General features: G+C 51.8%; 3 protein-coding genes across 7 annotated transcripts; all 3 read right to left on the bottom strand.

Annotated features, from left to right (window-relative positions):
• Positions 1-824: 824 nt before the first annotated feature.
• Positions 825-9986, bottom strand: SENP3 (SUMO specific peptidase 3). Of its 2 annotated transcripts, XM_082860065.1 has the most exons (11): positions 9787-9986; positions 8219-8944; positions 5752-5991; positions 5543-5654; positions 5024-5171; positions 4847-4894; positions 4356-4433; positions 2209-2346; positions 1939-2022; positions 1772-1822; positions 825-1319 (listed from the first exon to the last, which is right to left on the bottom strand). In XM_082860065.1, the coding sequence occupies exons 2-11, from the start codon at positions 8931-8933 to the stop codon at positions 1209-1211; spliced, it is 1725 nt and encodes a 574-aa protein (XP_082716191.1). In that variant the 5' UTR covers positions 8934-8944; positions 9787-9986; the 3' UTR covers positions 825-1208. The 2 variants fall into 2 exon arrangements, with proteins under 2 accessions (XP_082716191.1, XP_082716192.1); XM_082860066.1 differs by lacking the exon at positions 9787-9986 and having other exon boundaries at positions 8219-9051.
• A 481-nt stretch (positions 9987-10467) lies between these two features.
• Positions 10468-13352, bottom strand: TNFSF13 (TNF superfamily member 13). Of its 4 annotated transcripts, none has more exons than XM_082860243.1 (7): positions 12822-13352; positions 12569-12613; positions 12396-12465; positions 12195-12242; positions 11985-12103; positions 11633-11786; positions 10468-11384 (listed from the first exon to the last, which is right to left on the bottom strand). In XM_082860243.1, the coding sequence occupies exons 1-7, from the start codon at positions 13077-13079 to the stop codon at positions 11275-11277; spliced, it is 804 nt and encodes a 267-aa protein (XP_082716369.1). In that variant the 5' UTR covers positions 13080-13352; the 3' UTR covers positions 10468-11274. The 4 variants fall into 4 exon arrangements, with proteins under 4 accessions (XP_082716369.1, XP_082716370.1, XP_082716371.1 ...); XM_082860244.1 differs by having other exon boundaries at positions 11648-11786; XM_082860245.1 differs by lacking the exon at positions 12569-12613.
• A 906-nt stretch (positions 13353-14258) lies between these two features.
• Positions 14259-22146, bottom strand: LOC309975248 (tumor necrosis factor ligand superfamily member 12). The gene is made up of 7 exons (XM_082860248.1): positions 21979-22146; positions 21771-21818; positions 21114-21186; positions 20394-20447; positions 20274-20309; positions 15185-15309; positions 14259-15019 (listed from the first exon to the last, which is right to left on the bottom strand). Exons 1-7 carry the CDS (start codon positions 22135-22137, stop codon positions 14768-14770), a joined length of 747 nt encoding a protein of 248 aa, XP_082716374.1. The 5' UTR covers positions 22138-22146; the 3' UTR covers positions 14259-14767.
• Between the last annotated feature and the right edge of the window lie 4920 nt (positions 22147-27066).

Here is a 27066-nt window from a genome sequence, read left to right as displayed (position 1 = left end):
CCGGCGTGACGTTCATTCGTCGGCGCTCTGGCACGCAGCCACCATTGGATAGCTTGAGTGCCTATCAAGGTGAAGGCCCGCCCCGCGGCCTCATTGGCTAAAGGGCCCGCCTTTCTTGCCGGTACGGAAGTGACATACAGGACTCAGGCCTCGAGGCCTGGCAGCCATCTTGGTGCCCTGCACCCCTACACGTGCGGAGGCGAGAGTGCCCTGGTCATGTGGCCTAGCAGACCCTATCACGCAAGGGGGCGAGGTTTCAGCCTCCAGGGACTTCCGGGCTCCCGGGACCAGCACTTCCTTCTACCTCTGCTCCAGGTCTCCACTGGACCCACATTTAATTTTGTTCTCTCCTGCAGCAAAGATAAATCGGACACCAACTCCGAATGTACAGGGATAATGGAATCAAGGGCCACCATACCCCCGGGCTGGAGGGAGAAAGGATGAAGGAACTGACGTAACGGGCTTAAGAGCATTTGGGGTTGCTGTCATGAATCTTGGTAGGCTCCCTTAAGTATGCTGTTTTCCCAACTTCAGCACCTCTCAAGCTCCCGTATTTTTGAGGCTTACCTACTCTCCCTCCTTCCAGCCCTGGCTCCCCCTGCTGGGGGATTCTTTTGGTTGAAGACATGGTCTTGGCACTGTCTGAGCCAGGGATGGAAAGCTGGCCCCCCGGGGAAGTCTCAAGACCCATGAAAGGGTAGCTAACAGCATTGACTGGAGGAAAGCCGGAGAGCATATCCACTAGTTTGAGGCCCCTTAAGGAAGACCACCACTATGTATCTCCAAAGGATCCTTTATTGACCAGAGAAGGACCATGGTATTTATATATATATATATATAAAAAAAAGTTTGACGATCTGGCAGGCAGTAATCCCATTGCCCGCCCACCACCCCAGCACAGATTTGCTGCCCCCCAGCCCTGCACATGGAAGGGAGATGACTGCCCCACCCAGGCCACAAGGCCATACTCCCCTGTAGACAGAAGGAAAAAGGGGATTTTCCATGGCCAACCCCTGAACATCAGAAATCAACAAATATTCTCTCAAAAAAAAATACAGAAATCAATTAAAACATTTAAATATGAAAATCCAAAGGGAATTGGGTGGGAAGAGGCTAGAGACAAAGGGAACTGGAGTTTCTTGGGAAGGAAGGGTCTCCCATGTCCCCCTGCCCATTAATGAATGGGCTTGAGGCCTGGAATACGAGGCTCACACAGTGAGTTTGCAGTGACACAGCTCCTTGTAGATCTGCCGACGAAGTTTGGGCATGTCCTGCTGAGTGAAGCTGAATGGCTGAGACAGGGCCAGGTGCTTGCAATACTGGGTGTTAACAAAGCAGGCCATGAGAACCATCTACTGAGCATCCCCCCCCAAATCAGGACCTGTGCTACATATTTTGTATGATACACATCTCACTGGATCTTTCCGAGAACATTCCCATTTCACAAAGGAAGCCAAGGTCCCATAGACTGGGGCTCAAAAGAAGTCTGACTCTAAAGCCAGTGTTCCTTATTTGATACATAAAACACCTAGTGTTAACAGAGAAAATACTTTGCGTTAGGGGATCAGGAGGCAGCTATATCAGGCCCAGAGACCAAGGACCACACACCCAGTCCCAATGCGGTATGGCGAAACCAAGAGAGGACAATGAAATCAGGGTTTCTGCATTCTAACACAGAAGCTTACTCCCGCTCCCTAAGTGGCTGTGAGCCAAATGAGAGACAGCTTCCCGCCTCCCTCCCAACTCTTTAACCCAACTGGTATCTGCTTACCTGCAACACAAAGGCACCGCAGTCACTGTCATTATTCTGCCTGGCCACATTCTAGAGAATAAAAAGAAGGTAAGCCCTTCTAGAGGAGACCCTACACGTATGGCTTCAACTTCTGCCTCCTACCATGCCCCCAAAACCGCCCCCATAACCCTCCTCTAGAAACTGACCATCTTGAAGTAACCTTTCCAGCCCTGGTGGAAATCCAGCCGGTCTTTCTTCACTGCCTCTGCCTGTAGATACTTGGCAATATGCTATGTAGATGGAGAAAAGGAGGAAGTGATGCCCCTACATTTCCCAACTGAACCCAAGTTGTGGTGGTAACAGGCAGCAAGCCCAGGTTGCTCCTCAGAGCCTCCAAACCCACCCTTCTGCCTGAAATGCCTTGCCACTGGATCTCCTCCCCACATTCTGCCCATCTTTCCCGTTCCCTCTCAAACCTTAGGGCAGCGGCGGTTCAGGGTGCGCTGCGAATCAAAATAGGTGATGGTGCGCCGCCTCACGTCAACAGAGATGAGGGACCAATGCACCTCCAGGTGGATGGGGATTAGCAGTAGCTCTTTATTGAAGATGTCCACCTAAGGAAGCAGTGCTGGAGGTCAGGAAAGACAGCACAGGAATCCTGCCTATTGCCAGGAGGGTTCTAAAGGAGAAGCAGGCAAGGAGCCAAGTGGGAGAACTCAATACCCAGCCCCTAGACTGCGAGGCAAGGCTCAGCATCTGGATGTCTGGAATCTTGGGCTTAAGGAGGAAGGCAGGACGGAGGAGGTGGCGCACAACAAACAGAGCCCAGGACAGGGCCAGGTACTTCACACACATTAAAGGCACAAGTGCTTAGTAGCTAAGAACCCAGGCTCAGGATCCTGGAGCCAGACTCTCAGGGTTCAAACCCAGCTCTTCCATTTACTAGCGTATGACCACAGGCAAGCTACTTAATAACTCTCTGTACCTCAGTTCCCTTTTCTGTAAGAGGGTGAAAATAACAGTACCTACCCTCACCTGTTTGTTATACAGATTAATTAATATCCATGATACACTAAGAACAACGCATGGCACCTAATAGATGCTCAATCAGTTAACACTCACAACAATCCTCTGAGAAAGTTCGCATCAGGAAACTGTGGCTTGGAAAAGTAAAGTCACTTGCTCAAGGTCACAAAAGTAAGAAATGGCAGAGGTGGGATTTAAACACCGGCATATATAGAAAGCCAAGTTCTTTCCACTGCATGTCACCCTGCCTCTACCAGAAGAAGGCCTGCCAGGTCCCTGCGGGTGTAAGCTCTTGAACCTGGAGACAGGAATTAAGAAATGCTGGAGTCAACGGCCCTAACTCACTATAGCTATTTCCTGGCCTTTGAATCAGAGGGCAGGTAAACTAACTGGACAGGGGAAAAGAACTCCCCCCCCACCGCCAAGTTGGCTCCCCTTCCCCTTCATTATTTTACCCAGGAACTTAGGCCAAAAACCTAAGCATCATCCCTTGAATCTTATCTTTTATTCATTTCTCATGTCCAATCCATCAGAAAGTCCTATTGGTTCTACTGGCAAAATTTATCCTAGATAAAACTACTTCTATTTCTACCTTTACCACTCTGGTCCAAGTTTCTCATCTGGACTTCTCGGCTACTCCATTTAGCCTGCCTGCTTCCACTCTTGCCTCTTTCAATCTATCATTGAAACAGGAGTTTAAAACATGAGGCACTTCCTACCCTGCTTAAAACTCTTCAATGGTTTCTCAGAACACAAAGATTAAGATCTACCCTCACTTCGGGACTTCCCTGGTGGCGCAGTGGTTAAGAATCCACCTGCCAATGCAGGAAACGCGGGTTTGATCCCTGGTCCAGGAAGATCCCACATGCCGCGGAGCAACTAAGCCTGTGCGCCACAACTACTGAAGCCCGCGCACCTAGAGCCCGTGCTCTGCAACAAGAGAAGCCACTGCAATGAGAAGCCCGCGCACTGCAATGAAGAGCAGCCCCCACTCGCCACAACTAGAGAAAGCCCGTGCACAGCAACAAAGACCCAACGCAGCCCAAAATAAATAAATTTATTTATTTAAAAAAAAAAAATCTACCCTCCATGCCTCACGTTATCTACTCTCTGACCAAATTTTCTATCGTTTTCCCTTTGCTCACTCTGCTCCAACCACACAGGCCCTCTGACCCTCAAACGTTTTCTCACTTTGTGTCCCATGTACTTGCTGGCCCCTTTGCTTAGAACACCCTTGCCCCAGATCTGCACAGGGTTAGCTCCTTGTCATTCAAGTCTCAGCTAACAGAGGCCTTCCCAGACCACCCAATCTAAAGTACCCACCCCCATGTTACCACATTACTGTTTTAATTTGCTCACAGCACTTATCACTAGCTGAAATTTAACTTGCATATTTACTCTCACCCCATAAAGGCAAGAAGTTTTCTTTATTTAATACTGTATCCTTAGTGCCCAGAACAGCACCTGGCACACAGAAGACATTTAATAAATACTTGAAAGTTTGAATGAACAGGATTGAGGAAAGGGCTCACAGGAAACAGAACTCTTCTTTAGAGGCAAGGTGTTACACAAGTAGATGTGAGAATTCATAACTCACGTTTTTGGTCCACCTTTTCACCCCATCATAACCCTTGGTACGGAGTTTATCATAGAAGAAACTGTTGAAGAAATGCACCTGTGCCAATGATACAAAAGAACTGGATGGAATTAAAAGACCTCAGGCCCTCCTGCTAAGTGTCCTCTCCCCAGCCCACTCCATTTCATTATGGCTCTGAGGACTGGTTTCAACAAACTCTAGTCCAACTCACCAAGGGTAAAAACAAACTATTTTTAACCTCATCTTATAGCTTCCCACCCCAATCTGTGGGGTTAGCCATAGGGGAAAAACACTACAGACTGGAGGAAAGGACTAAAATTGTTAAGTTCAGGACCAAGATTACAGATTTGAATTGAACAAATTACCTTCTACTGCCTCTCCCCAGAGAGAAAGACCCTCTTTATGTAAAATGGAAGAGATGAAAGGGACTGAAAAAGCTGCTTAAAACTGCGGGAGTTCTTCCAGGGACTGAAATATCTGGTTAGGCCTACCTTTTCAGGGACCGTGTCCATGACGAGGTCTCCATACATGTTCATCACCTGGGGAGAAGATGGGAGGCCACTTGCCATGGAGGGTGTGGCATGGGTACAGGGCTCCCCCATGCAGAGGGCCCCAGACACCCTGCTCCCTGAATCCCCTCTTGGGCCTGTTTTTGCACGCCTCCTTACCTGGTCATTGAGCCAGTTCTGTCCATATAAGGTCCCCAGGTCGTCCATGGTCAGCACATGCCGCTTATAGGCAACTCGGAAGCCCCTCACCATGGCATTGCCTGGCATCCGCTGGTATGACTGGATCAGCTGCAGCACCAGGCCCTTCCTGGGTAGGCCAAGGGTGGAGTCACACAAGAGACGAGGGGGCTAGGGCACACAGAAGTACCTTCTACTGCCTAGAATAAGAATCTAAAACTAACCTTTTTTTTTTTTTTTCTTTTTTTCAGTCATGGGTCCTTTTGAGGACTTGCTAAAGGCTTACTCCCCAGTGAGAGGCACATGAATACTTAGGTACACGTGGTATTTCAAGGTCCCACGTAAAGCCCCTCCCGGTTGGCTCACAGGGGCTTGGCACCTTGCCTGCAGATTCCTCCCCTCAGTTCTAGCTCCCTCCTCCTCCCCGAAAAGGCAGCAGCTTTCTCACCCCATCTCCCCGGTCCCAGCCCTCTTCCAAAGAGCATCTCTGTCATGCCTCACCTGGAAGGTGTAGAGAACTCCTGCTGGAAAATGTCCTCCAGTTTCTCTACTACCTCATCAGTGCTGAGGGGGATGAGGCTGCCATAAGTTTGAAGGAATTCATCCAAGATGCCTGAGTGGAGGAGGGAGAGAGGAGTGAGGTAAGGCCTCCACACTCTGATCTAGGAGTCAGCTGTGGGAAAGAGACTAGATCCTCTAGGGTTCCTTACTCTGCACACAGGTGACATGCTCCTCCCGCAGGGGGCTGTGCTGGCCAGCTTTCTCCCCAGGCCGCTCAGCCTCTTCTGCAGTGCCCAAATCTGAGCCCTGAAAAAGCTCCTGGGCCACATGGTCCCCGATGCTGCACACATTGCTGATGAGGATGCTGGCATCAGGGGGTGCCAGACTTCGCTCCCCTTCTGGCCCAGGTGGTCCCCCAAAGCCGTTGGGCAGAGTACAAGAGAGGAGGCCTGCAGGGCAGGGGAAACAGAATGGAGGCAAGAAACTGGCTCAGATCAAAGGCCAATGGGAAGATTAAATGATGCACACAAATTATAAGACCACAAAAAGGATGAATTGGAACAAAATCTACCAATAGAAACTCTAAAGGATGAAAACCCTAAAGCACGAGATAATTATGTCCAAGAAGTTATAAAAGACAGAGAGGAAAAGTTACTACAGGCATACCTCAGAGATATTGCGGATTCACTTCCAGACCACTACAATAAAGCGAATAATGTAATAAAGCGAGTCACACAAACTTTTTGGTTTCCCGGTGCATGTAAAACTTATGCTTACTATAATCTATTAAGTGTGCAACAGCATTATGTCTAAAAAAAAAAAGTACATACCTTAATTTAAAAATACTTTGTTACACATGAAAAGATGCTCAACATCACTATCAGAGAAATGAAAATCAAAACGACAATGAGGTATCACCTCACACCAGTCAGAATGTCCACCATCAAAAAGTCTACAAACAATAAATGCTGGAGATGGAGAAAAGGGAACCCTCCCACACTGCTGGTGGGAATGTAAATTGGTACAACCACTATGAAGAACAGTATGGAGGTTCCTTAACTAAAAACAGAACTACCATATGACCCAGCAATCCCACACCTGGGCATATAACCAGAGAAAACCATAATCCAAAAAGATACATGCACCCCAATGTTCCTGGCAGCACTATTTACAATAGCCAAGACATGGAAGCGACCTAAACGTCCATCAACAGAGGAATGGGTAAAGAAAATGTGGTATATATACACAATGGAATATTACTCAGCCTTAAAAAAGAATGAAATAATGCCATTTGCAGCAACATGGATGGACCTAAAGATTATCATACGAAGTAAAGTAGGTCAGACAGAGAAAGACAAGTATCGATATCACTCATATGTGGAAACTAATTTAAAAAAAAGATAAAATGAACTTACTTACAAAACAGAAACAGACTTACAGATATCAAAAACAAACTTTATGGTTACCAAAGGGGAAACGGTGTGGGGGGAGGGATAAATCAGGAGCTTGGGATGAACATACACACACTATTATACATAATATAGACAACCAACATGGATATACTATACAGCACAGGGAACTCTACTCAATATTCTGGGATAACCTATATGAGAAAAGAATCTAAAAAAAGAATGAATATATGTATATGTATAACTGAATCACTTTGCTGTACCCCTGAAACTAATACAACATTGTAAATCAATTATATGCCAATAAAATAAAAATATTAAAAAAAAACACTGCTAAAAAATACTAATTATCATCTGAGCCTTCAGTGAGTTGTAATCTTTTCATGGGTGGAGGCTTTGAAATATTGCGAGAATTATCAAAACGTGATACAAGCATGAATTGAGCAAATACTGTTGGAAAAATGGCGCTGACAAACTTGCTCTATTCGATGTTGCCGCAAACCTTCAATTTGTAAAAATGCAATGTCTTTGCATTGCAATAAAGCGAAGCGCAATAAAATGAGGTATGCCTGTACTCATAAACAGGAGGAAAGCAAGAAACACTAGGAATTCAGAGAGATGTAAATTTCAGAAATATTTCTCACCACTATATGCTTAGCACCTAGCATAGTACCTGGCATACAACAAAGGCTCGATAAATACTCAAATAATTAATAAAGAAATAGAAAGCCTGCTGCAACTCAGACCCGGCACAACCAAAATAAATAAACAAACATTTTAAAAAAATAGATAAATAAATAAATAAAAAGAAAGCCTGAAGTTGTTTAGTGGGGTTCTCCGAAAGAGAAATACTCTGAGTGAGAATGTCACACACAACTGTCCAGGTGATGTACTCCACTACTCAGAGATCCCATCCCACCACTATAAGAACGGCACTCTCTAGAAATGTACACGCAGGGGCACTTATCCTGAGAGGCCACATGAAGTGGGACTTCAAGTAGACATGACTGACTTCACTAAACCACGACTCCCTTTCTCATCTATGCACAGGACACCTACTATGGATCCTGTATCCCGGCCTTGACTCTCTTCCCAGACTTAGTTCCTGCTCAAAACGGGGCTGAAGACATTTCACTGCTGTTCTGGACCCTCCCTCTCTCTGCCCTCCTACTTTCCTTAGACCGCAGTTCTCACCACAGCAAGAGGCTCCTGGTCTCCCAGGATCTTAGCTCTCCCCATGCCCTCCTCTGCCCCATTCCCACCTTACCCGAGTCAGGATCCAGAGGAGACTTTGGAGTCCACCTTAATCCATCTTCCTCCATGGGGGGCCCAGAGGGCACTGGTGGAGACCCTCTCACCCCATCCTCAGCCATGAGAGCACCTAGCAGACCCAGCCGGGGGGGAGGTGGTCCCCGGGGGGAGTCAAAACGACAGCAGGGGGATGGCACCTGTGGTGTCACACCCCCTTCCTGGGGTGAAAGATGGTTCTTGGGGTGTGCAAGGCTCCGCCGCCGGCCCCGGTGGCGCCCCCAAAGCTTCCAGTGGAATGTCAGCGAGGTGCTTTTTGAGTAGAGCAGCATCCGGAAGGCTCTCATAGCTCTGCGACGGCGCTGTGAACACGTTTTCCGATGAGCAGGGCGGGGAGGGCGAGGCCGCTGGGAGGCTCCCAGCTGACCCCATCTGGGGGGCAGCCTCCAAGCTGCCACTTCCTCTTCCTCATCTTCATCCTCGTCGTCCTCTTCTTCTTCCTCTTCTTCACTAGCTGAGGCATCAAAAGAGGGCCGAGGGACAGGAAGGCGTCTGGTTGGCACTGTGGTCCCTGACCCAGGATCTGGCCCAAACCCTCCACCTGATTTGAGTCGGGGTTTGGGGGGTGGGGGCCAACGAAGACGCTCCCGCCTGGGACTTGAATAAGCTGGGGCTATGCCGGGTCCAGGAGGCTCAGGCCCCCAAGACCCGGTCCCTTGTATAGTCTCTTTCATCTTCCAGTAACCTGTAAAACAAAGGTTAGAGCGTCAGAATCCAAACATCCTACACCCCGGATTCTGCCTCTCTTCCTCAGCACACCTCTTCTGCAATCAAATGCAAATAAACTAAGGAAAAGAGAAAAAAACTTCAAAACTCCTAACTTCGTATCTTCCTAGTTAATATGGTCCACAAGGTGCCCTTCAGAGTCTGTGCCATCATCTCTCTCCTGCCCAGATAGAGGCAAGGAAGAATGGCTAAGCGGCAGGCCTCGAGGCTCTTATTTCTCAGATCCCCAGATCAAACCTAGTATTTTCAGGTTCCACTTCTCTATTTTAGTACCACCAGGAATGTCCTAGTTGAGAGCCTAATAACGGAGAAGGCTCAGTACGGGAATCCTGACATGGTACAGAGACACCTGAGGAGAACACAATTTCCGCAGGAAAACCGTGATCTAGAGTGGGAAGAGAGGTCTCCATCACCGTGGAATGAGTGGGGTGTGTGGGCATGCTCAGGTAGTCTCAGGAAGGAACCATACCAGGTCCATGGTTCAGGTGGTAAAATCTAATGGAAAGGGAATGATTTTAGAGGAAACTGAAACAGAACCGAAGCGGCGCTTAGGCAGCCGAATCAAGGCGCGCTGGGACTGAACTGAGCCGAGCTAGGTTGGCCCAGCCCCCTCTCCTGCTCCGTCCCGGGGACCAGAATGCGTCCCAGCACCGGTAGGATCCTACGGGTTCGGGCGGCTCGGCGCGCAAGGGCCTTAAAAAGCCCCTTCGAGGGCCTCCTGGGCCCCGGTTAGGTAGGAATGGGGTCCAGGAATGGGAAAGGCCGTGGCAGAGCTGGGGGGAGGGGAGGGGGCGTCCTCACCGGGAGCGGGGAAGCCGGGCGGACAGGCCCGAGGGCGGGCGTCTCCGGCCTCAGGCTTCCCGGCTCATCTCTCCGGCGACGGCGGCTGCCCCGCCACTCCTGCTGTCTTCAGGCGTAGCCGTCTCAATTCAGGATTCCAACGCTTCTGGGCCGCGCGCCGCCCCGCCGAGCCGCCCCGCCGCGGCCGCCTCTCGCTCTGCTTCAGCCTCCACCTCCACCACCTCCCCCTCCTCCTCCTCCTCCTCCTTCCCCTCCCGCGAGCCCCAGGCCCACCGGCGGTGGTGGCGCACAATTAGTACGTCACAGCCGGCGAACAGCGCCGCCGCGGCCACCACGCGCCTAGTCCCGCCTGCGCGAGAGCGCAGACGCCACGGGACCGTCCCGCCCATGACCCCCACGCCTGCGCACACCCGCTTAACCCGGGCCGTGCGGGGCGGTGCCTCCACTCGCTCTTTTGCGCCTGCGTGTCCCGTGCCGCTCTCCCGCCCTCCGCCCCCGCGCTGCGTAGCCCTGCGTTCCACGCGCCGCCGGGCTTGAGCTGAGGACCCTGACGCCTCGGTTCAGTGAGACGTCTCGGTCCAGTGAGGCGCTTCGGTGGAGGGCCGGGAGGGCCGGGAGATCCTGGTACGGGGACGGAGCTGAGGCACAGCAGCATGGGAAATGGATCCGAGGTTCCATTTATTCTCTTTTATTTTTTAACTTTAGGCAGGGCTTGCGCAGAAAGGAGAGATCAAAGGAGTGATACAGGATCAGGACTAGGGCGTACGATTTATCCGAGGCTCCCTGGCTCCCCTCCCAGTCCAGAGAGGCTTAGAGTGGCCTGCCGGCGCCAGGGCAGTGGAGAGCGTGAAAGGCAAAAGTTGGCACCCGAAGAGTAATGATGTGGCTGCAAGGGCACCGTCGTCGTTGGGCACCTTCTGCAGACGGGCGCATAATAATTACACCTCTGGAGTCAGTGATGGAAACTGGGCCCCAATAGATGGAGAGAGGAGAGTGAAGATGAGGCTTCTTGTGGAGTGGAGAGGCAGAGGATATCTAGAGAGAGGTGTGGGGTAAAGAACCAGGAGTTTTCCTGAGTGGCAGAAGGAGTCGTGGCCATCTGCCAACAGGCAGGATCATTGTCTCAGATTGCCGCTAGATGGTGGTGCTGTTCTGGAAGCATTCCAGTGGGACCCAGAGCAAGTCTAGACAATGCCGGGCATTTCCCACCCCCGCCCAACTCCCTCAAGAATTTGGGGCTGGATGGAGACTAAGAGCAAGATATTCTACTACCTCTTTAATATCCATGAATTCAAAGTCCGGGGGCGGGGGGGGGGGGGAGAAGGGAGAAAGGGAGAGTCATGAGCTGTCAAACCTGGGATTCCAGTCAAACCCAGAAGAGGCCTCTGTTCCTGACTGTTCCCTGTCTTTTGTCTAGTCAGCTCTTGGCTGTCTCCAAAATGAACCCACCCTGGTCTTCCAAGCTCAGAACCACCTTTTACAACACAATCACAGTTTCACAAGCCCCAGGAAGGTTCCATGTGGAGAGAGGCTAAGTTTCGCCCTTGCCCGGGGGATTATGACACTCAGGGTATCACCCTGGTGTAAATGGAAGACACCTGAGAAAAGGGAGAAAAGAGATGCTCAGTGAAGCACGGCCATAAAGATACTCTGATGTTTCACCCTCCCTTCTCCAGCTCAACCTTGTTTTTGCCTCCTGTAAGGACCAAGGTGTTCTGTCCTTCACTCCTCAGCTCTGCCTCTACACCCACACTTCTTCCAACCCCCTGCTGTAGCCCCCCCACCAGTGCCCCCAAGGTCAGAGATCCCCTGCTCTCCTCGCACCCACCCTCAACTGCTCACCCACCTCTCAGGCTCTCACCTGCGCTGTAACAGCTATTGTAGGCCCAGTCGGGGTTGGAGGGCATGCTTCGTATACATCGGAATAGAGTCTCCTGCCTTCCCTGGCCCTCCCGGGATACCACCTGACCCATGGTGAAAGTCACATCATGAAACAAGACCTGGCAGGGAAGGGAGGAGATGAAGAAAACGGGATAGTGTGGCTCAGGTCTGGGCGGCCTCAGGAGCCCTGACAAGGGAGCTGAGGAATGAAGAAGTGCTCTCCATAGGGGTTGGGAACCCTCCGTGCTGGGGCGTAAGGCTTTGGGAGAAGAGGCCTCCAGGCCCTCAGGGGAGGCTCAGGGGGTGTTTGGGGTTACCTGGCTGTACAGCAGATAGATTCCAGCATCCCAGACTCGAATGACATATCCTTGGGCCTCCAGGCCTCTCCCACGCCAGAGAGCTGGTTGCCACATCACCTCTGTCACATCAGAGTCCTCTGGAGGCAAGGAGTGTGGCAGTCAGGGTCTGTGCGCACTCAGACGCTTTCTTGCCTCTCCTCAAAAGCCATTATTGAAAATAGTGCTCACCCTTGGAGGTGATGTTAACGGGAACAAGATGAAGGACTGAGCGCTTCTCTGGGGAGAGAAGGAGGAAATCTCAGCAGCGCCCGCCTACCCCCGTTGCCCTGTTGTCAGCCCTCCACCCTCACCCCTGGCTCAGGGTCTCAGCCTCCAAATCCCGGTGCTGCTTGATCACCTCCCACCCCTGCTGCACCCCGGGGGCCTCACTCTTCTGTTTTACTGCTCTCCTTCTCCGGGATCTCTCCCCATTCTCCAGGGCTTCCACGCCATCAGAGCTCTGCTCATGGAAAGAGGGTCAGGGTTAGGCTGAGATGCAAGGGTCCCAGAAAGCCTTTCCCCCAGGCCTCCCCCGCCCCGGGAATGCCTCACATCTCCTGCACCTTTCCCCAGCAACCTGAGTCTTGGTGCTGGCTGTCCTCCAGGATCTGTTAGGTACGAGAAGCATTAATCTTTAACAATTTCCTTTCCTGAAATGGTTGCTCCCTTGACCTCCAAACCTGGGACCCTCTCTTGCACCCACTGAAAACTTTGCAGACCAGGCGGCTGGAACCAAGAGGCCTGGAGACCACCCTGCCACCCATCCTTCTCTCCCAGACACCCTTCTCCCCCAGACACCCTTCTCCCCTCACTCACCTGCTCCCGGGGGCTCAGCCACAGATACCCTTCCCCCTTCTCGGAGGGCCCTCCGGTCCTCTGCAGCCGGCTCACCTCTCTCCTTAAGGTCTGCAGCTCTGTTTGTTGGGTCAGCAGAACCATGGCACAAGCCACAGCCCCCAGAGCCGCCCCCCAACTCAACCAGAGGGCAACTGAGAGTGCCGGCTCTCGGACTGGGCCCCCCATGTCTCCCGGGGGCCCTTTGGGGGCTAGTAAAGAAGGAGATGAGGTCGGCATGAGCTGGGGACCCTGCCAACAGCTGTAGCCTCAGGAGTGGGGTAGCAAGGAGGTGACGGGGAGGGTCGGCGTGCAGGCAGTGGTGCAGAAGGGAAGAAGGGCGTTACGCAAGGGAGAAATAAAAAGGAACTTGAGAATAAAAAGGAGGGAGGCAGAAAGCAAGCTCGGGGCACTGTTGGTGCTCCTGGCACCCCGCTGCGGGGCCAGTGTTGTCCTGAGACCCCTCACCCTCCTCCAGCCTCAGGAGAATTTGTTGTCAGTCTCTCTAAGAAGGACAGGGCTGCCAGTGACACCCAGGAGGAGCGGCCAGAGCACAGGAACCCCAGGGCGGCCCCAGAAGTGGGGGAGGGAAGGTTGGCTGGCTATGGGGCATGGTGCCAGAAGCCGGGATGGAGGGACGAGCTGGGCAGCATTGAGGGTCGAGGGGTGAGAGTGGAAGACCCTCTGGCCCGGGCACGGGCGAGATCTCTGGGGCAGTTTGCTGAGAGAGACCAAAGGTGGGAAAGAAGGGGAGGGCGTCAGTGGGGAGGAGAACCAGGGTCGCGGAAGCAAGAAACTGGCTGAGTTCTGGGGTTAAGGCCAGGCCGGGTGTGTTGGAATAAGGCCTGCACTACTCCCTGTGTGCTGAACTTGGCAGGCAGGACTTCCTGTTTCCCAAGAAAAGCTCTTACATAAGGCTCTGGACAAAGAGAGAAAGAGACAGCCCAAGCCCCTGCCACTGTAGGATTCCTCCCTGGCCCCGAGGACACAGGTGTCCGTGTTCCCGGGCCCTGGCGTCCCGCTTCCTGCCCCTGAGCCCCCATGCTGGGCCTGCTCCCACCCCGCGTCCCAGCCAGGGCTTGTGCCAGCACCTGCTGAAGTCTCCGAGGCTGCCAGGAGGAAGGGCTGCTGTTCCTCCCAGCCCAGGGATTCCCCGCAGGAGGAAGCCCGCCTCCTATAGGTAAATGAGGCCGCTTCTGCTGGACCTTGGGCAGAGGATTGATTTTTTTTCCTGGCAGTTTGCCTTTCGACTCTCTGCTCATGCTTCGGCGTTAGAGGCATGTAGGTCCGCACTCCCAAGCCTGGACATTGCCCTGGAATTCCGGGCGTCCTGCCCCCCACTCCCCAATTCCCAGACCCCCTTCGCATGGCCCTCAGCTACCCCGAGGATGTCCCCTAAGGCCCAATAAAGAGAGCGACCATGACTTATTCTCTTTAATATCCACTTATCAACATTTTGTCACAATAATAATAAAAATAATATCTGTTTTTAAAATCCACAGGGAATTATCAGGGGAGGAATTATGTCTTGGTCTCTTACCCCTCACATTCGGGAACTCCTGGCCTAGTCCCAGTCTCTCTGGCATCCAGCCCCTCTTAGTGCCTGAAGAGGGGTATTCAGGACCCATCATCACCCAGAGTACAGTAAACACAGTGTCCTGGGGGGCTGCGGCCAGGGTGGGGAGTCAGGAGATAAATGGGGGTTTGGGAGCTAGTGAGGTGGAGAGCTGGAAGTGCGGGGAGCTGTCAGAGACGAGGGGACTATTTCTGTGGCATGGCCGTCTCTTGAGTGTGCCCTGGCAGCCTACAGAGGGAGAGGCAGTTCTGGGGGAGGAGCCGCTCAGGGTGGGCAGAGGGGACTGGGGTGCTCAGAGAGCTGCCGTGGGGAGCCAGCGGCCTTGGCAAACCATCGGGAGACCAGGGCCCCCTCAGTGAACTTGGAAGAGTCCAAAGTAGGTGAGGAAGGGGGCAGCCTTCAGATGGGCCCAGGGGAGGGTGCGGATCCGCAGGGAGGACCCTGGCCGCAGGGGCAACAGCCCGGACACCTGGCAGAGACGGAGCTGGGGCCCGAGGGAACTGGCCGCTGTGGCCGAGAACTCCTCCAGGCAGCGCAGGGCCAGCGTGTCATCCACCAGCAGGTCCAGCTTCAGGTAGACAGCCTTCCCCTCATCAAAGTGCACCTGGGGGGGGGGCGGGGGGCGGAGTCCAGGCCTCTGCTTGCCCTGGGCTCCTGTCCAGCCCAGACCCCAAGCTCCTCCTCCCCCACCTTTAACTTGCCCCCACCCCTTAAGCCCAGCCCTTCTCCCTCAGTTCCTGCTCTACCCGTGGAGCCAGGTGGGGCTTACCTGACAGTACAGGTAGTACAGCCCAGCCCGGGTGACCATAAATTGCCCGCTCTGGTGGTCATAGCGCAGTGGGTTGGAGCTGTTGATTTTGGCCTCTTCCCAGCCACTCACCGTCCCGTCCACACCTGAATGTGGATGTTCAGAGACAGGGGGAAATCCCTTTATAGAACTTTCTCACACTTCCCAGCCACTGAGTTTATAAACATTTGGGCCTACCTTACCCAGAAGATATCTAGAGGGCCCAGGGCAAGGGAGGCGCCAGGGCCTAGGGAGCTGGGAGTGTAATAGGAAATTCGGTGAAGAAACCCAACGTATATGACCAGAACCAAACAGGGCAAGTTGTCACCAGCCACTTCTGGGGAGAAGAGGAGGATTGAAGAAGCATGGGGGCTTTTATAGTTTGTGTCTGTATTGTTTGCTCTTCTACTTGGAGAATGTATCGATGCATTACTTGAATCATACATTACTTAGATTATTAAAATTAAAAATAAGAGGAAAGGAAAATATGGGGAAAAAAAGCTAAAAAGAGGGGAAAAAAGAAAAAAAATTAAAAATAATAAAATGGTACCCAAATGTCCATCCATTGATGAATGGATAAGGAAAATTGTGTTAAGTCCATACAATGAGATATGATTCAGCCATAAAATGAAATGCAATAATGGGACTTCCCTGGCGGTCCAGTGGTTAAGACTCTGCACTTCCACTTCAGGGGTTGCGGGTTCGATCCTTGGCTGGGGAACTAAGATCCCACAAGCCACACGCTGGGGCCAAGGGGGAAAAAAAAAAAAAGAAATGGAATACTAATCATACTACAATATGGAGGAAGCTTGAAAACATTATGCTAAGTGAAAGAAGCCAGTCACAAAGGATCACGTATTATATGATTTCTATGAAATGTCCAAGTAAGCAAATATATAGAGACAGAAAGTAGATTAGTGGTTGCTTAGGGCTCGGGGGATCACGGAAATATGGGGTGGCAGGTAAAGGGTACAGGGTTTCTTTTTGAGGTAATGAAAACTCTCTAAAATTACCGTAGTGACAATCTCACAACTCTGTGAATATACTAAAAACTTCATTGTACACTTTAAACAGGGGAATTATATAGAATGTGAATTATAGCTCAAGAAAGCTGTTACCAAAAAAAAAAAAAGTCTAGAATGAGGGTAATTGCAAATTGTAAAGATAAATAATCAAATGACAGAGCAGGGTCTCAAGTGGCTTCCCAGGTCCTCTATGGGCTGCCCCTGTTTACCTCTCGCATCTAATCTCACACATTCCTCCAAGTCACAAGACTCTAGCCACTCCGGCCCACTTTCTGTTCCTGCGGCGCACCAAGCTCATTGTTTCCACAGGGCTTTTACTGCTCTTCCCTCCCCACAGGATTCCTCCCCTGCCTGGCCCCTTCTGTCAGACTGATCCCTCTGAGAGACCTCCCCAGTCCTCCCAGCCTGAAATAGCTCGTCTCCGATAATCTCTCCTCCACTCACCCCGTTTCTCTCACAGCAGTCACCAAGGAGGGAAATCATTTTATTTCCTTCTGTGATAGTTTGGGGTCTGACTCCCCCAGGGGACAGAGGTGTTGGTCTTGTTACTGCACCCCAGCCCCTGGAGCTGGGCCTGCCCTGTGTGGGCACCAAGCACACACTGGTGAGAAGATAGAGGGAAGGAGGCGGCCGTGGCAACAGCTCGCTCTTGTTTGCGTCCATGGGCCACTCTCCAGGGCTTCATTGGCTTCATCTCCGTAGCCCGGCCAGCTTCCTTCCCCAGCAGCCCCACCCTCTGCCTGCCCCGGTGCGCTGTCCTTGCTGCTTTCTCAAGGAGAACATAATGCTCGCTGGGCATTTTCATCCCCACCTAGGGGTTCCCTTGGCCTTTATTTTGCAGACTCCAACCTGAGCCTCCAGCCCTGCCCTTTCCTGCCCCTCCTGACACTGCTACCTGCCTGCCATCAGAATAGCCCCTGGCACCTCACACTCACCTAGATCAAAACTGAGCCTGAAAAACAAAACAAAAAAACCCCAAAAACTGAGCCTGGTCCCCCCCCTGTCCCAAATGTGCTTGACTGTGTGCATTCCACATTGGGTTCCTGGTTCTACCTCTTACCAGGCACCCAAGCCACTCTCTCCTTTACCCGTTTCATTCACTGATCACCAGTTTCTAGCAATTCTGCCACCTAAACGGCTCTGTCTCCCTCCCTGGTCTGGCCCCTGACACTTCTCACTGGGACTCTTCCCAGCCTGCTTCCTCTTTGGACTCCCTGTTTCCAGTCTTGCCTGGTCCAGTTTACTGGCTACGCGACACAGAGCCACAGAGTGACGTTTCTAAAATGCAGATGCGAGCCTGCCTCTCTTGTTTTGACCTCAGGATAACTTCCAGATTCCATTTGTGACCTGGCTCCGTATTCTTCTCTGGCCTCACCCCATGTTGCTCTTCTAGTTCTGTCTCGTCAGCCACATTGCGCTGCCCCGGTCCCCCAGCCTCGTCGTACTCTTGGCAGACTCGGGACTTTTGCACAAGTGGCCCCTGCCCCCCCCGTCCATCTCACACTCACACTTCAAGGCCCACACCTTCCTGGGGAAGGAGTCCCTTACCCCATTGTAAAGTGGTCTCCTCTGTGCCGCCACGCGCCTCTGGCTACTTTCTTTATTGTTGTTGTTGTATCACATTGTAATTTACAAATTTATATGCTTGTCTCTTCTCCTGGACAGCAATTCCTTGTAAAGAGGTCTGGGTATTATTCACTGTGGGCACCTAGCCGGGTCCTTACAAACAGTGGGATCTCAGGGCGTGTGTGTTGAGTCAACGAATGAATGAATGTCTGGGTAACCGCTGAAATAAATGGTCCATACAGAAAAAAGGAAGGTCGGCCTGGGGCAGGAAGAGTAGGGCGAGAGAGGGAGAGAGGGCATTCCTGGCTAGGGAACCAGTTTGAGCTGGTTGTGGCTAAGGGCATGGTGTGTCTGGGACCGTGGTGTCACTCAGTTTCACAATCACAACTCATTCCTCACTGCATGGCAGTTGTCCTTCTTTCCCCCACTATGCTTGCTTTAGCACCATCTCTCTTGCCGCTGTCTCCCTCGTTCTCCAGAGGACCTAGAAGTCATCAGCTAAGGGCTCCCCCACGTCCTGCCACCGAAACCACAAACCAACCTGTTCTCATGTTTGCCATTGAGCCTCTTATGGTGATGGGATGATGTGTCCCTCTCTTTCCTCTGGAACCCACCCCCTCCCACATTCTTGATGTTGCCCTGCAGGTTCCCCCACCCATGCACCAGCAGTTGCCTCTCACACAGTGTCTGGAACACAAGCACACACTAGCTGGGTTCAAATCCTGTCTCCACCTCTTAGTATCATCATGACCCGGACAAGTTACATCCCCTCTATCTGTAAAATGGAGATGATTGGATTATCTTCCTTTCAGGACTGTTTCAAGGATTAGATGAGATTAAACACTGAATAAGTATTAGCTAAGACTCACGCAGTATTGTTTACCACTAAAAAGACCAAACTTTTCCTTGATTCACATCCTCCTCTACCTCCTGGCCCATTTCTCTGCTCCTGTCACAGAGAAACTTCTGGAAAGGGTTGTCACTGTCTCCGATTCCTAGTTCCCATTTTCTCTTAACCTAATCCATGCTGGCTTCCATCCTGACCACACCACTGACACCGCCCTTGACAAGGTCACCAGTTGACTTTTAATGTTACCAAACCCAGCGGTCATTTGTCTGTTCTCATCTCATGTGACTGGTCATCTGCATTCAACACAGACAGCCACATCCTCCTTCTTAAAACTGTGTCCCCCCCGAGACTCCAGGACACCACCCTCCCTGGGTTTCTTCCCCTCTCTCTGGCTGCTTCTCAGTCTCTGCTGGGTTCTCCTCCTCTGCTCCACTTGTAAAGGTCCAAGAGCCTCAGGGCTTCATTTGTGGAGCCCATCTTTCCCCTAAGTGTCTCATCCAGACCTATAGCTTTAAATACCCCCATCTGGTGAGGACTCCTGACCCTACACATCCTGCCCAGGATGTGTACTCTACCGTGTGCAGTGACCGATTGTGAAACTCACTTGTTTACTATTATATATCCACTTAGTTATTATTAGATCTCAAATTCAATTATTAATTTACACACCTCGCAACCTATTTCCTCCCTGGTTAACCCCCATTTTAATAAATGGCAACATTATTCTCAAAGATGCCCAAGTTAAAAACCTAGAAGTCATTTCTGATTCCCCCCCTCCCTTATCCTTCTCATCCCCACAGCAAACCCTATCTTCAAGCCACACGCTGAATCCATCTACTTCTCTCCATCTCTGCTGCCAGACCCCTAGACTAAGCCACTCTCATGTCTTGCCTCCTGACCTCTCACATGGAAGAGCATTCCAGGTGAGAGAACAGGATGTGCAAAGTCCAGACGAGGCACGCTGATGGGGAGGGGGTGTCAGCCCAACAAATGTGGAGAAGGCATAAGGGTGTGCCAGGAAAATAGGTTGAGACCAGACCAGGGAGAGGCTGCAATCCAAGCAGAAAAGCAACAGAATAATGGAAGGCGGGCTTCAGGGGGGCTTAGCTTAGCAACACAGGTGGGACAGAGTAGGGGCGGGGAAAGTCTAGAATGGGGAAGGGACTGGAGAATGAGTTTGAGGTTCCGAGGTCATGGCGCTGAGGTGGGGAGTGGGGTAGGGATGGAAAAGAAGAGCAGAGACTGGAAACATTTGGAGAAAAATGATCAGAGCAAGAAGACTCTTGGAATATGGAGGGGAAAGAAGAGGAAAAACAAAAAGCAAAGATGCTTCTTGGAGACAAGCGAGGGCTAAAGGAGAAGCTGGGCTGGTGGTGTGGTGGGGGGAATCTGCCTGTGCTCTGGGAGGGGAAGGGGCCTCCCCCAGGGTCCTATGTCTGAGTCACGGAGAAAGTTCAGGTTCGGGAGCTGAGAGAAGCGAGCCCTAAGCACTTTCCTCAACTGGCTTCTGGGGTTCTGAGGCTAAAGGCGGGGATGAGGGTGGGAAGTCAAGGTTTTGGGGGGGCCCTTGTCTAGAAGGCCAGTGCTATGGAGGTCAGGGAAGAGCTCAGAGGTGGGGATGGGGTCTCACCCGCCTGCGCTCCGTCCTGTCCCGGTTGTGGGTGAACTGTAAGACACAGGAAAGGGTTGGTGAGCCCTGCCCTGCCCCTCTGCCACCCCTTCTCCCTGGGCATGGCTCACGGTCACCCACCTTCATAGTGGGCTGCAATCGCTCTGCGCGCCCGTGGTTTCCGGCCTTTAGGTGCTGAGAATCAAAGAAAGACAGATGGGCAAAGCAGTCCCCACGTCTAGAGGGGCCAGGAGCTGCTCTCTCAGCCCCATCCCCCTCAAAACCCTGGCATCCTTATTCTCATCCAGACTCCTGGCCTCAGAACCTCAGGCCTTATCTTCCTCCATAGGTAGAGCCGCTGATAATTTATTATCCAAACTGGGATGCTTCTGAGAGCAATAGGGGTGTTATTAATCATCGCTCTGAGCCAACAGGTGTAAGCCAGGACAGCCCCCTGCAAACCTGGATACGTGGTCACACGGTCACCCCAGTCATAAGTCTCTTTGCTTCTTGGGCTTCAGGCCTGACTCCCCCACCTCATCTTCATCAGGACCCCAGGGGTTCTCCTAATTCCTGGCCATCCCGCCTTCATATCTGGGGTAGGGTCTGAAGCGAGAAGCAGGTCTATGCCATGGAAGGAGCTTCAGAGGGAGGGTCAGAATTCTAGGTTCGAGTTTCCATGACTCTGAACCCCCCTTTACTCTCAGTGCCTCAGCTTCTCTATCCGTAAATGAGGATAATGGGTTTTGCTCTGCCTGCTTCACGGGGCTGTTATGATGAACAAAAGCAATAATGAGTCCAGAAGCCACCACAGACCAGCCGCTATTATTATTCCTGAGGTTGGGATAAAGGGCTGCTCACCACTCCTGCGAGGCCGAACCAGTTTCAGGAAAGGCAAGGTATCCTGGCGCTCCTCTGTCTGGGGATTCAGGTCCTAGGGACGTTAAGGGCAGGGCTAAACCCGGATCTTGCCAGGGACTCCCAGAGGCATAAACTGAGACCGACAGGGGGCCCGTCACGAGAGGCCCCAGCCAGCAAGAGGCACAGGGAGGGACCTTAGGGAGGGACCGAGCCTCCCAGCCAAGAGTGGCCAGGGCCACGAGGAGGCAAGTTCCAGGGTCAGGCCGCAGCCCTCGCCCCCCTTCCCACAACCAGCCACATCCCCCTATTCTGCTCCGCCCAACCAGCCATTGGTACATTGCACACACGCCCACACCCAGTCAGCATGCACAGTGGGTACACGCACCACACACACAGCCAGCATCCCTCTCCCACACAGACTCCCACACACTCCCACTTCCACCACGGCCACTAAACGCTTCGTACTCGGCTTGACACAAGCGCGGCACAAACCCCTCACACACAGTTGTCACCCTCTCTCTCACGTACCCATGCCCCACGGCGCGGCTGGTGCACACCCCCGCACACGGCTGGCACAACCGGGGCACACCCTGCATCCTCAGCCGGCGCACACTTCCCATGCCCAGCAGCCCGAGGCCAGCACCCACCCCCACTCACCAGCGGGTCGGGGTCCTCCTCTGCCACCAGCTCCCCCTGGGAAGGCTCCTGCTGGGAAGGAGGCAGCGTCACCCTGTCCTTCTCCACCTGACATCTCACCCTCCACCCATCTTCCTGGCCCCCTGCCCTCGGCCCACCCGGCCCCATCAGCTGCTCGGCAGAGTCCGCTCCTGATCTGCCCAGGGAGGGGTGTGCAGGCGGGCCTCACCTGGGCAGACAGCGATGCCCGGCTCCCCAGGCTGACCACGGCCAGCAGGAGGCCAAGGCAGGCCAGCGCCAGGCCCAGGCCCAGCACAAGCGGGGCCAGCAGGGCGGTGCCCGGCTCCCCCCGGCGCCCCCTCCGCCTCTGGCTCCGACGGGCGGCCATGGGGGCGGGGGGCTGTGCCTGCCTCACCGCCCCCCCATCCCGGGACCCGAGGGATCGGGGGAGGGGGAGCCGGCGGGCGGATCGGGCTGGAGAGAGGGAGGGGCCAGGGAAACGGGGCGGGAGGGGGTGTGTGTGTGTGTGATGAGGACAGGAAGCCGGACACTGTGTGTGAGATTAAACTCCGAGCCCGGCCGAGAGCAGCGCACGGAGCGGGACGCGCGCCGCTCCGCGTGCAGACCACAGAGCGAGTCCCGGCCGGGGGCACGCACCGCCCGGGCGTGGAAAAGCGGGGCAGTGTTTGTGTGAGTGCGCAGTGGGCGAGATGGGGTGTGCGGCTGAGCGCCCTCCACGCGGCCGGCCGGCGGGAGAGAGGCAGCGAGGGCTGAAAGGAGCAGAAACTCCACTCGGGCTGTGTACGGGTGGCCGGGGCGACAGCACTGCAGCTCCTGCAGGTCTAGTCCTGCCCAAGCGAGATTGCTAATTTAGGCCTCCAGACCAAGGTAACTAGGCAATCCCTCAGTCAACACGGTTAGAGGCCAAGGCGCATTTGGATTTTAGCAGCTGCACGGAAAGACGATTCTTTCCTGTAAGTGACGGAAAGAGCCTGCGGGTATCCATTAGCGCGGGTTGGGTTTTCACTTCTTTTAGCAAATCAGTTGGTAGTTGATTTAAACCCCGGGGTCATGCAGCTGGGGAGAGCAAGCTTCTAGACCTGTGTGCCAGAAACATCGCCCCCCAACCCCGCCAAGTGTGTTCCCCGAATGCACTTCTCTGGAAACACAGAAGCCACTTAAACAAATAATAGGGCTAACCTGAGCTCAAGTGGAGCTACAAGAACTCTTTAAATTTAACGTGGCGCAAAGCCACGTTAGCAAAACCAAAACGTAATCCCTAACCTAATTGCAGTTACAGCCTCTCCCAGGAGTTGAGTTTTCAACCAATCAGTCTGGAATTTCCTGATCCACACTAGTGAGGTAGTTTCCAAAAGACTCCTGCCCTTCCCGGCCCCTAAGGGAAGGGGACCTTGCCTGAAACAATCCTTTCTTTTCTTTTGCTAATAAATGCTTTGTCCCTATAAAAGATCCCTTTGGTTCAACTCCTCAGAGGCCTTTCTGCTTGTTAAATGGGATGCTGCCCGATTCATGAATGTTGAATAAAGCCAATTAGACCTTCAAATTTACTCAGTTGAATTTCGTAAAAGCTGGACCCTTTTTGCCATGAAAACACTTTTGTAAACGGTAAGACCCTCCAAAGTTCCTTTAAACTATGCAGTGTTCACCTCTGCATATTTGCAAAGAGAAGTACTGGATTAGAAAAAAACTCTGTTGCAAAAGTCATAGTTAAACAACAAGGTAAAGCAGTGGTTCTGAACAAGGTAAGGATGTGGAGACCCTTCCGCCTTCCCCCTCTGCTCAGTCCTGCCCGCTCCCACGCTGCCCTCCTGACTTGGTTTCTCTTCCGTTATGGAACCTTTCTGAACCACCTTCCTGCTTCAGGGTCTCAACACCAGTTATTCCCCTTACCTGGAACACTCAGACCACCCTCACCCCCGGCTCAAGTCACTTCAAAGAGAGTTTTCTAGATCATTTTTTTAAAATTAGGTTCCCAACTTCCCCCGTTCTCTAGTCTTTATTTCCTTCTTAGTTATTTTGTAATGCTCTGTTTGTAATTTGTAATGATCTGTTTGGCTACTATCTCCCCAACTACATTGTAAAATACAAATTGCATATTTCCTGGTTTATCTGCTTATCGTCTATCTCTAGAATGTAAACTCTTGGAGGACATCAGTCACTACTGTGCTCCCAGCACTTTATCAAATGCTGGCTCCCCAGATATCACGAGAGCAACCTCGTGATATCTTTTTGACAAGATAAAGATATCTCTTTATTGACAAGATAAAGCCAGGTTTATTGCTTACCCCTTGACAGTCTGACAACACTTCACAGGGAGATGAGTAAGGCCATGACATTTATTGAGACTCTGAAATCTCATTTAAAGGGGGAGAGTCTGGGCTTCCCTGGTGGCGCAGTGGTTGGGAGTCCACCTGCTGATGCAGGGGACGCGGGTTCGTGCCCCGGTCTGGGAAGATCCCACATGCCGCGGAGCGGCTGGGCCCACGAGCCATGGCCGCTGAGCCTGCGCTCCGCAATGGGAGAGGCCACAACAGTGAGAGGCCCGCGTACCGCAAAAAAAAAAAAAAAAAAAAAAAGGGGGAGAGTCTTTCCATGATGGGGTAGGAGCGGGGGTTGATTAGGGTTGGGGAAGGGTCATGGCGTAATAGTTTAGAATGAACACAGAATAATGAGGATTTTGAGGTGAGGGGTTCAAACAGTCTTAGGGTGCAAACTGTCAGCAATAAATAAGCAATAAAGTTAATTTGCAATATTCATCTTTCTGGGCAAGTCTCTTGGAAAAATGTTATGTCAATGAAGGCAGTGGAATAGTCATGTTAATATCAATGTTAAGGGACTTCCCTGGTAGCGCAGTGGTTAAGAATCCACCTGCCAATGCAGGGGACATGGGTTTGAGTCCTGGTCCAGGAAGATCCCACATGCCACGGAGCAACTAAGCCCGTGCACCATAACTACTAAGCCTGTGCTCTAGAGCCCGTGTGCCACAACTACTGAAGCCTGCACACCTAGAGCCCATGCTCTGCAACAAGAGAAGCGATCGCAATGAGAAGCCCGAGCACCACAACGAAGAATAGCCCCCGCTCACAGCAACTAGAGAAAGCCCGTGCGCAGCAACGAAGACCCAGCGCAGCCAAAAAAAAAAAAAAATCAATGTTGGGACTTCCCTGGTGGCACAGTTGTTAAGAATCTGCATGCCAATGCAGGGGACACGGGTTCGAGCCCTAGTCTGGGAAGATCCCACATGCCACGGAGCAACTAAGCCCGTGCGCCACAACTACTGAGCCTGCGCCCTAGAGCCCGCGAGACACAACTACTGACCCCGTGTGCTACAGCTACTGAAGCCCGCGTGCCTGGAGCCCATGCTCCGCAACAAAGAGAAGCCACCGCAATGAGAAGCCCGCACACCGCAAGGAAGGGTAGCCCCCGCTCGCCGCAACTAGAGAAAGCCTGCGTGCAGCAACAAAGACCCCACGCAGCCAAAAATAAATAGTTAAAACAATTTTTTTAAATCAATGTTAAGCTGAATGAGTATCCCTGGTTTCAGTTCTCAACCTACATAATAGATGCTTAATAAACATTTGTTGGTTGATTGAACTGAAAGCCCCAAGGGGACGGGACCGACATATGTCTTCTTCTCCTCTGTTTGTACTTGGTGACTAGCGAAGTATCAGGCAAACAGGGAGCACTCAATAAATATTTAATAAATGAATGAATGGACAGATCTTTATTGGGGATTCTAGTGGTTCACATTTAATACAGGGAGAAGGAAGAAGCCCAGGAGGCTTTGGAAGCCCAGAAGGAATTCTGGTCATTTTCAGGATTTATATCACTTAATGACACTGATTTAAATTTAATTTTACTTCAGACTTGTGACTTTCCTTTTTCCCTTGAAGCAAGGTTTTCTCTGTCTTTATTCTGTGCTTAATAGGTGTGATTAGGGTTTTCTGGGTGCATACAAATGAGATGAAGAAAGGGATGACAGAGTGGAAAGGGATTATTGGGCAAGAGTTGGAAAAAGTCAAGGACAGAATAGCAAGATGCAAACTGGTACCAGACACCATTGTCTGAGCGGGTGAGGAACTGAAGAGGATCTGAGGAGCTTGTGTGCACTCCTGAGGGTGGCTGGCTCTTCCCACCAGGCCTCGAGCTGAGGAAGGTCTTGGTTTTGTCAGCCACGGGGGTATGTCCCTGCACAAGCCCCCTTCCTTCAGGTGACCAGAGAGACCTCCATCTGGAAAAGCCTGACCCACATAAAGGCAATGCTTGTGTTTTCTTGAAGCAATTCGGTTTCCTTCCTCAGTTTACCCACTCTCTCCTCAGCTCTGAGGCCAGAGCCCTGAGATGAACGTGCGAGCCTTGTGTTTAGAGATGACCCTGATATTCATTAAAGAGTTCTTTGATTTTCACTGAGCTTGACGAGTGAGCCATTACCATGGGCCTCTGTCAGTCTGGGTATTGGACGTGTGGAACAATTAGGAAATAAAACAGGATTTCTGATCCCAGGTCAGGCATACTCCTCATCACCAATCTCCCCTCAGATCCCACTGAAACCAAAGTAGACAGTATCAAAAGGAAAGACAGCCAAGATGGAGGGGGTGTCCAGCCAAGCCTGGCTGCTTAGGCTGCCAAGGAGAGGCCACGGTCTTGGCCAACAGGCAAAGGAAAGTGGGAGAAGGGGGACTGAAAACCCAAAATTGATTGAAGGCCTGGAAGACAGGCCACCAGCATCAGTTATGACTCTACTTCCCTTCCTCACCAGAAGGCATTTTCCCTCAGACAAAATGTCAGACATCTTGTCTCCAAAGAAATGGAATCAATTGTCTGAGGGAAGTTAATGCTTCTGGTATGAATGTTGGAGGTTCAGAATAAGTGTCTCTCATTCTAGCATTTGGGGTGGCCCACTGCCTGACAGTTGACCATCAACCTTCCCTACTCCAATTGAAACCTTTCAGTTGATATGTCCTATTTTGATGCACAAAGAATTTCTAGGCCAAATTTCCACCAGGGAAAAACCTAGAGGAGAAAGAGTATAATTTATATACCAGCAGAGGAAATCCAGGATACCTAGGTAGTTCTTTATTAAATATTACCAAGGATCTACATGCATATGGGAGAACAAGTAGCATGCAAAGAAAGATCAAAATAAGCAAACAAAAAAAACCTGACACTGGAGAAAACAGATAATTCCTAGTACAAAGAGAACTATCTAATATACTTGGAGATTCAAGAAGACGAAACATCCATAAAGCAAGAACAGGATGTTGTGTGAGAGAGGAACAATCAGAGAACAAAAATT

The sequence above is a fragment of the Leucopleurus acutus genome, assembly GCF_964270905.1.
Source record: "Leucopleurus acutus genome assembly, chromosome: 19".
Taxonomy (NCBI): Eukaryota; Metazoa; Chordata; class Mammalia; order Artiodactyla; family Delphinidae; genus Leucopleurus; species Leucopleurus acutus.
The sequence above is the reverse complement of the archived record's forward strand: the minus strand, read 5'-3'. Positions and strand labels throughout refer to the sequence as shown.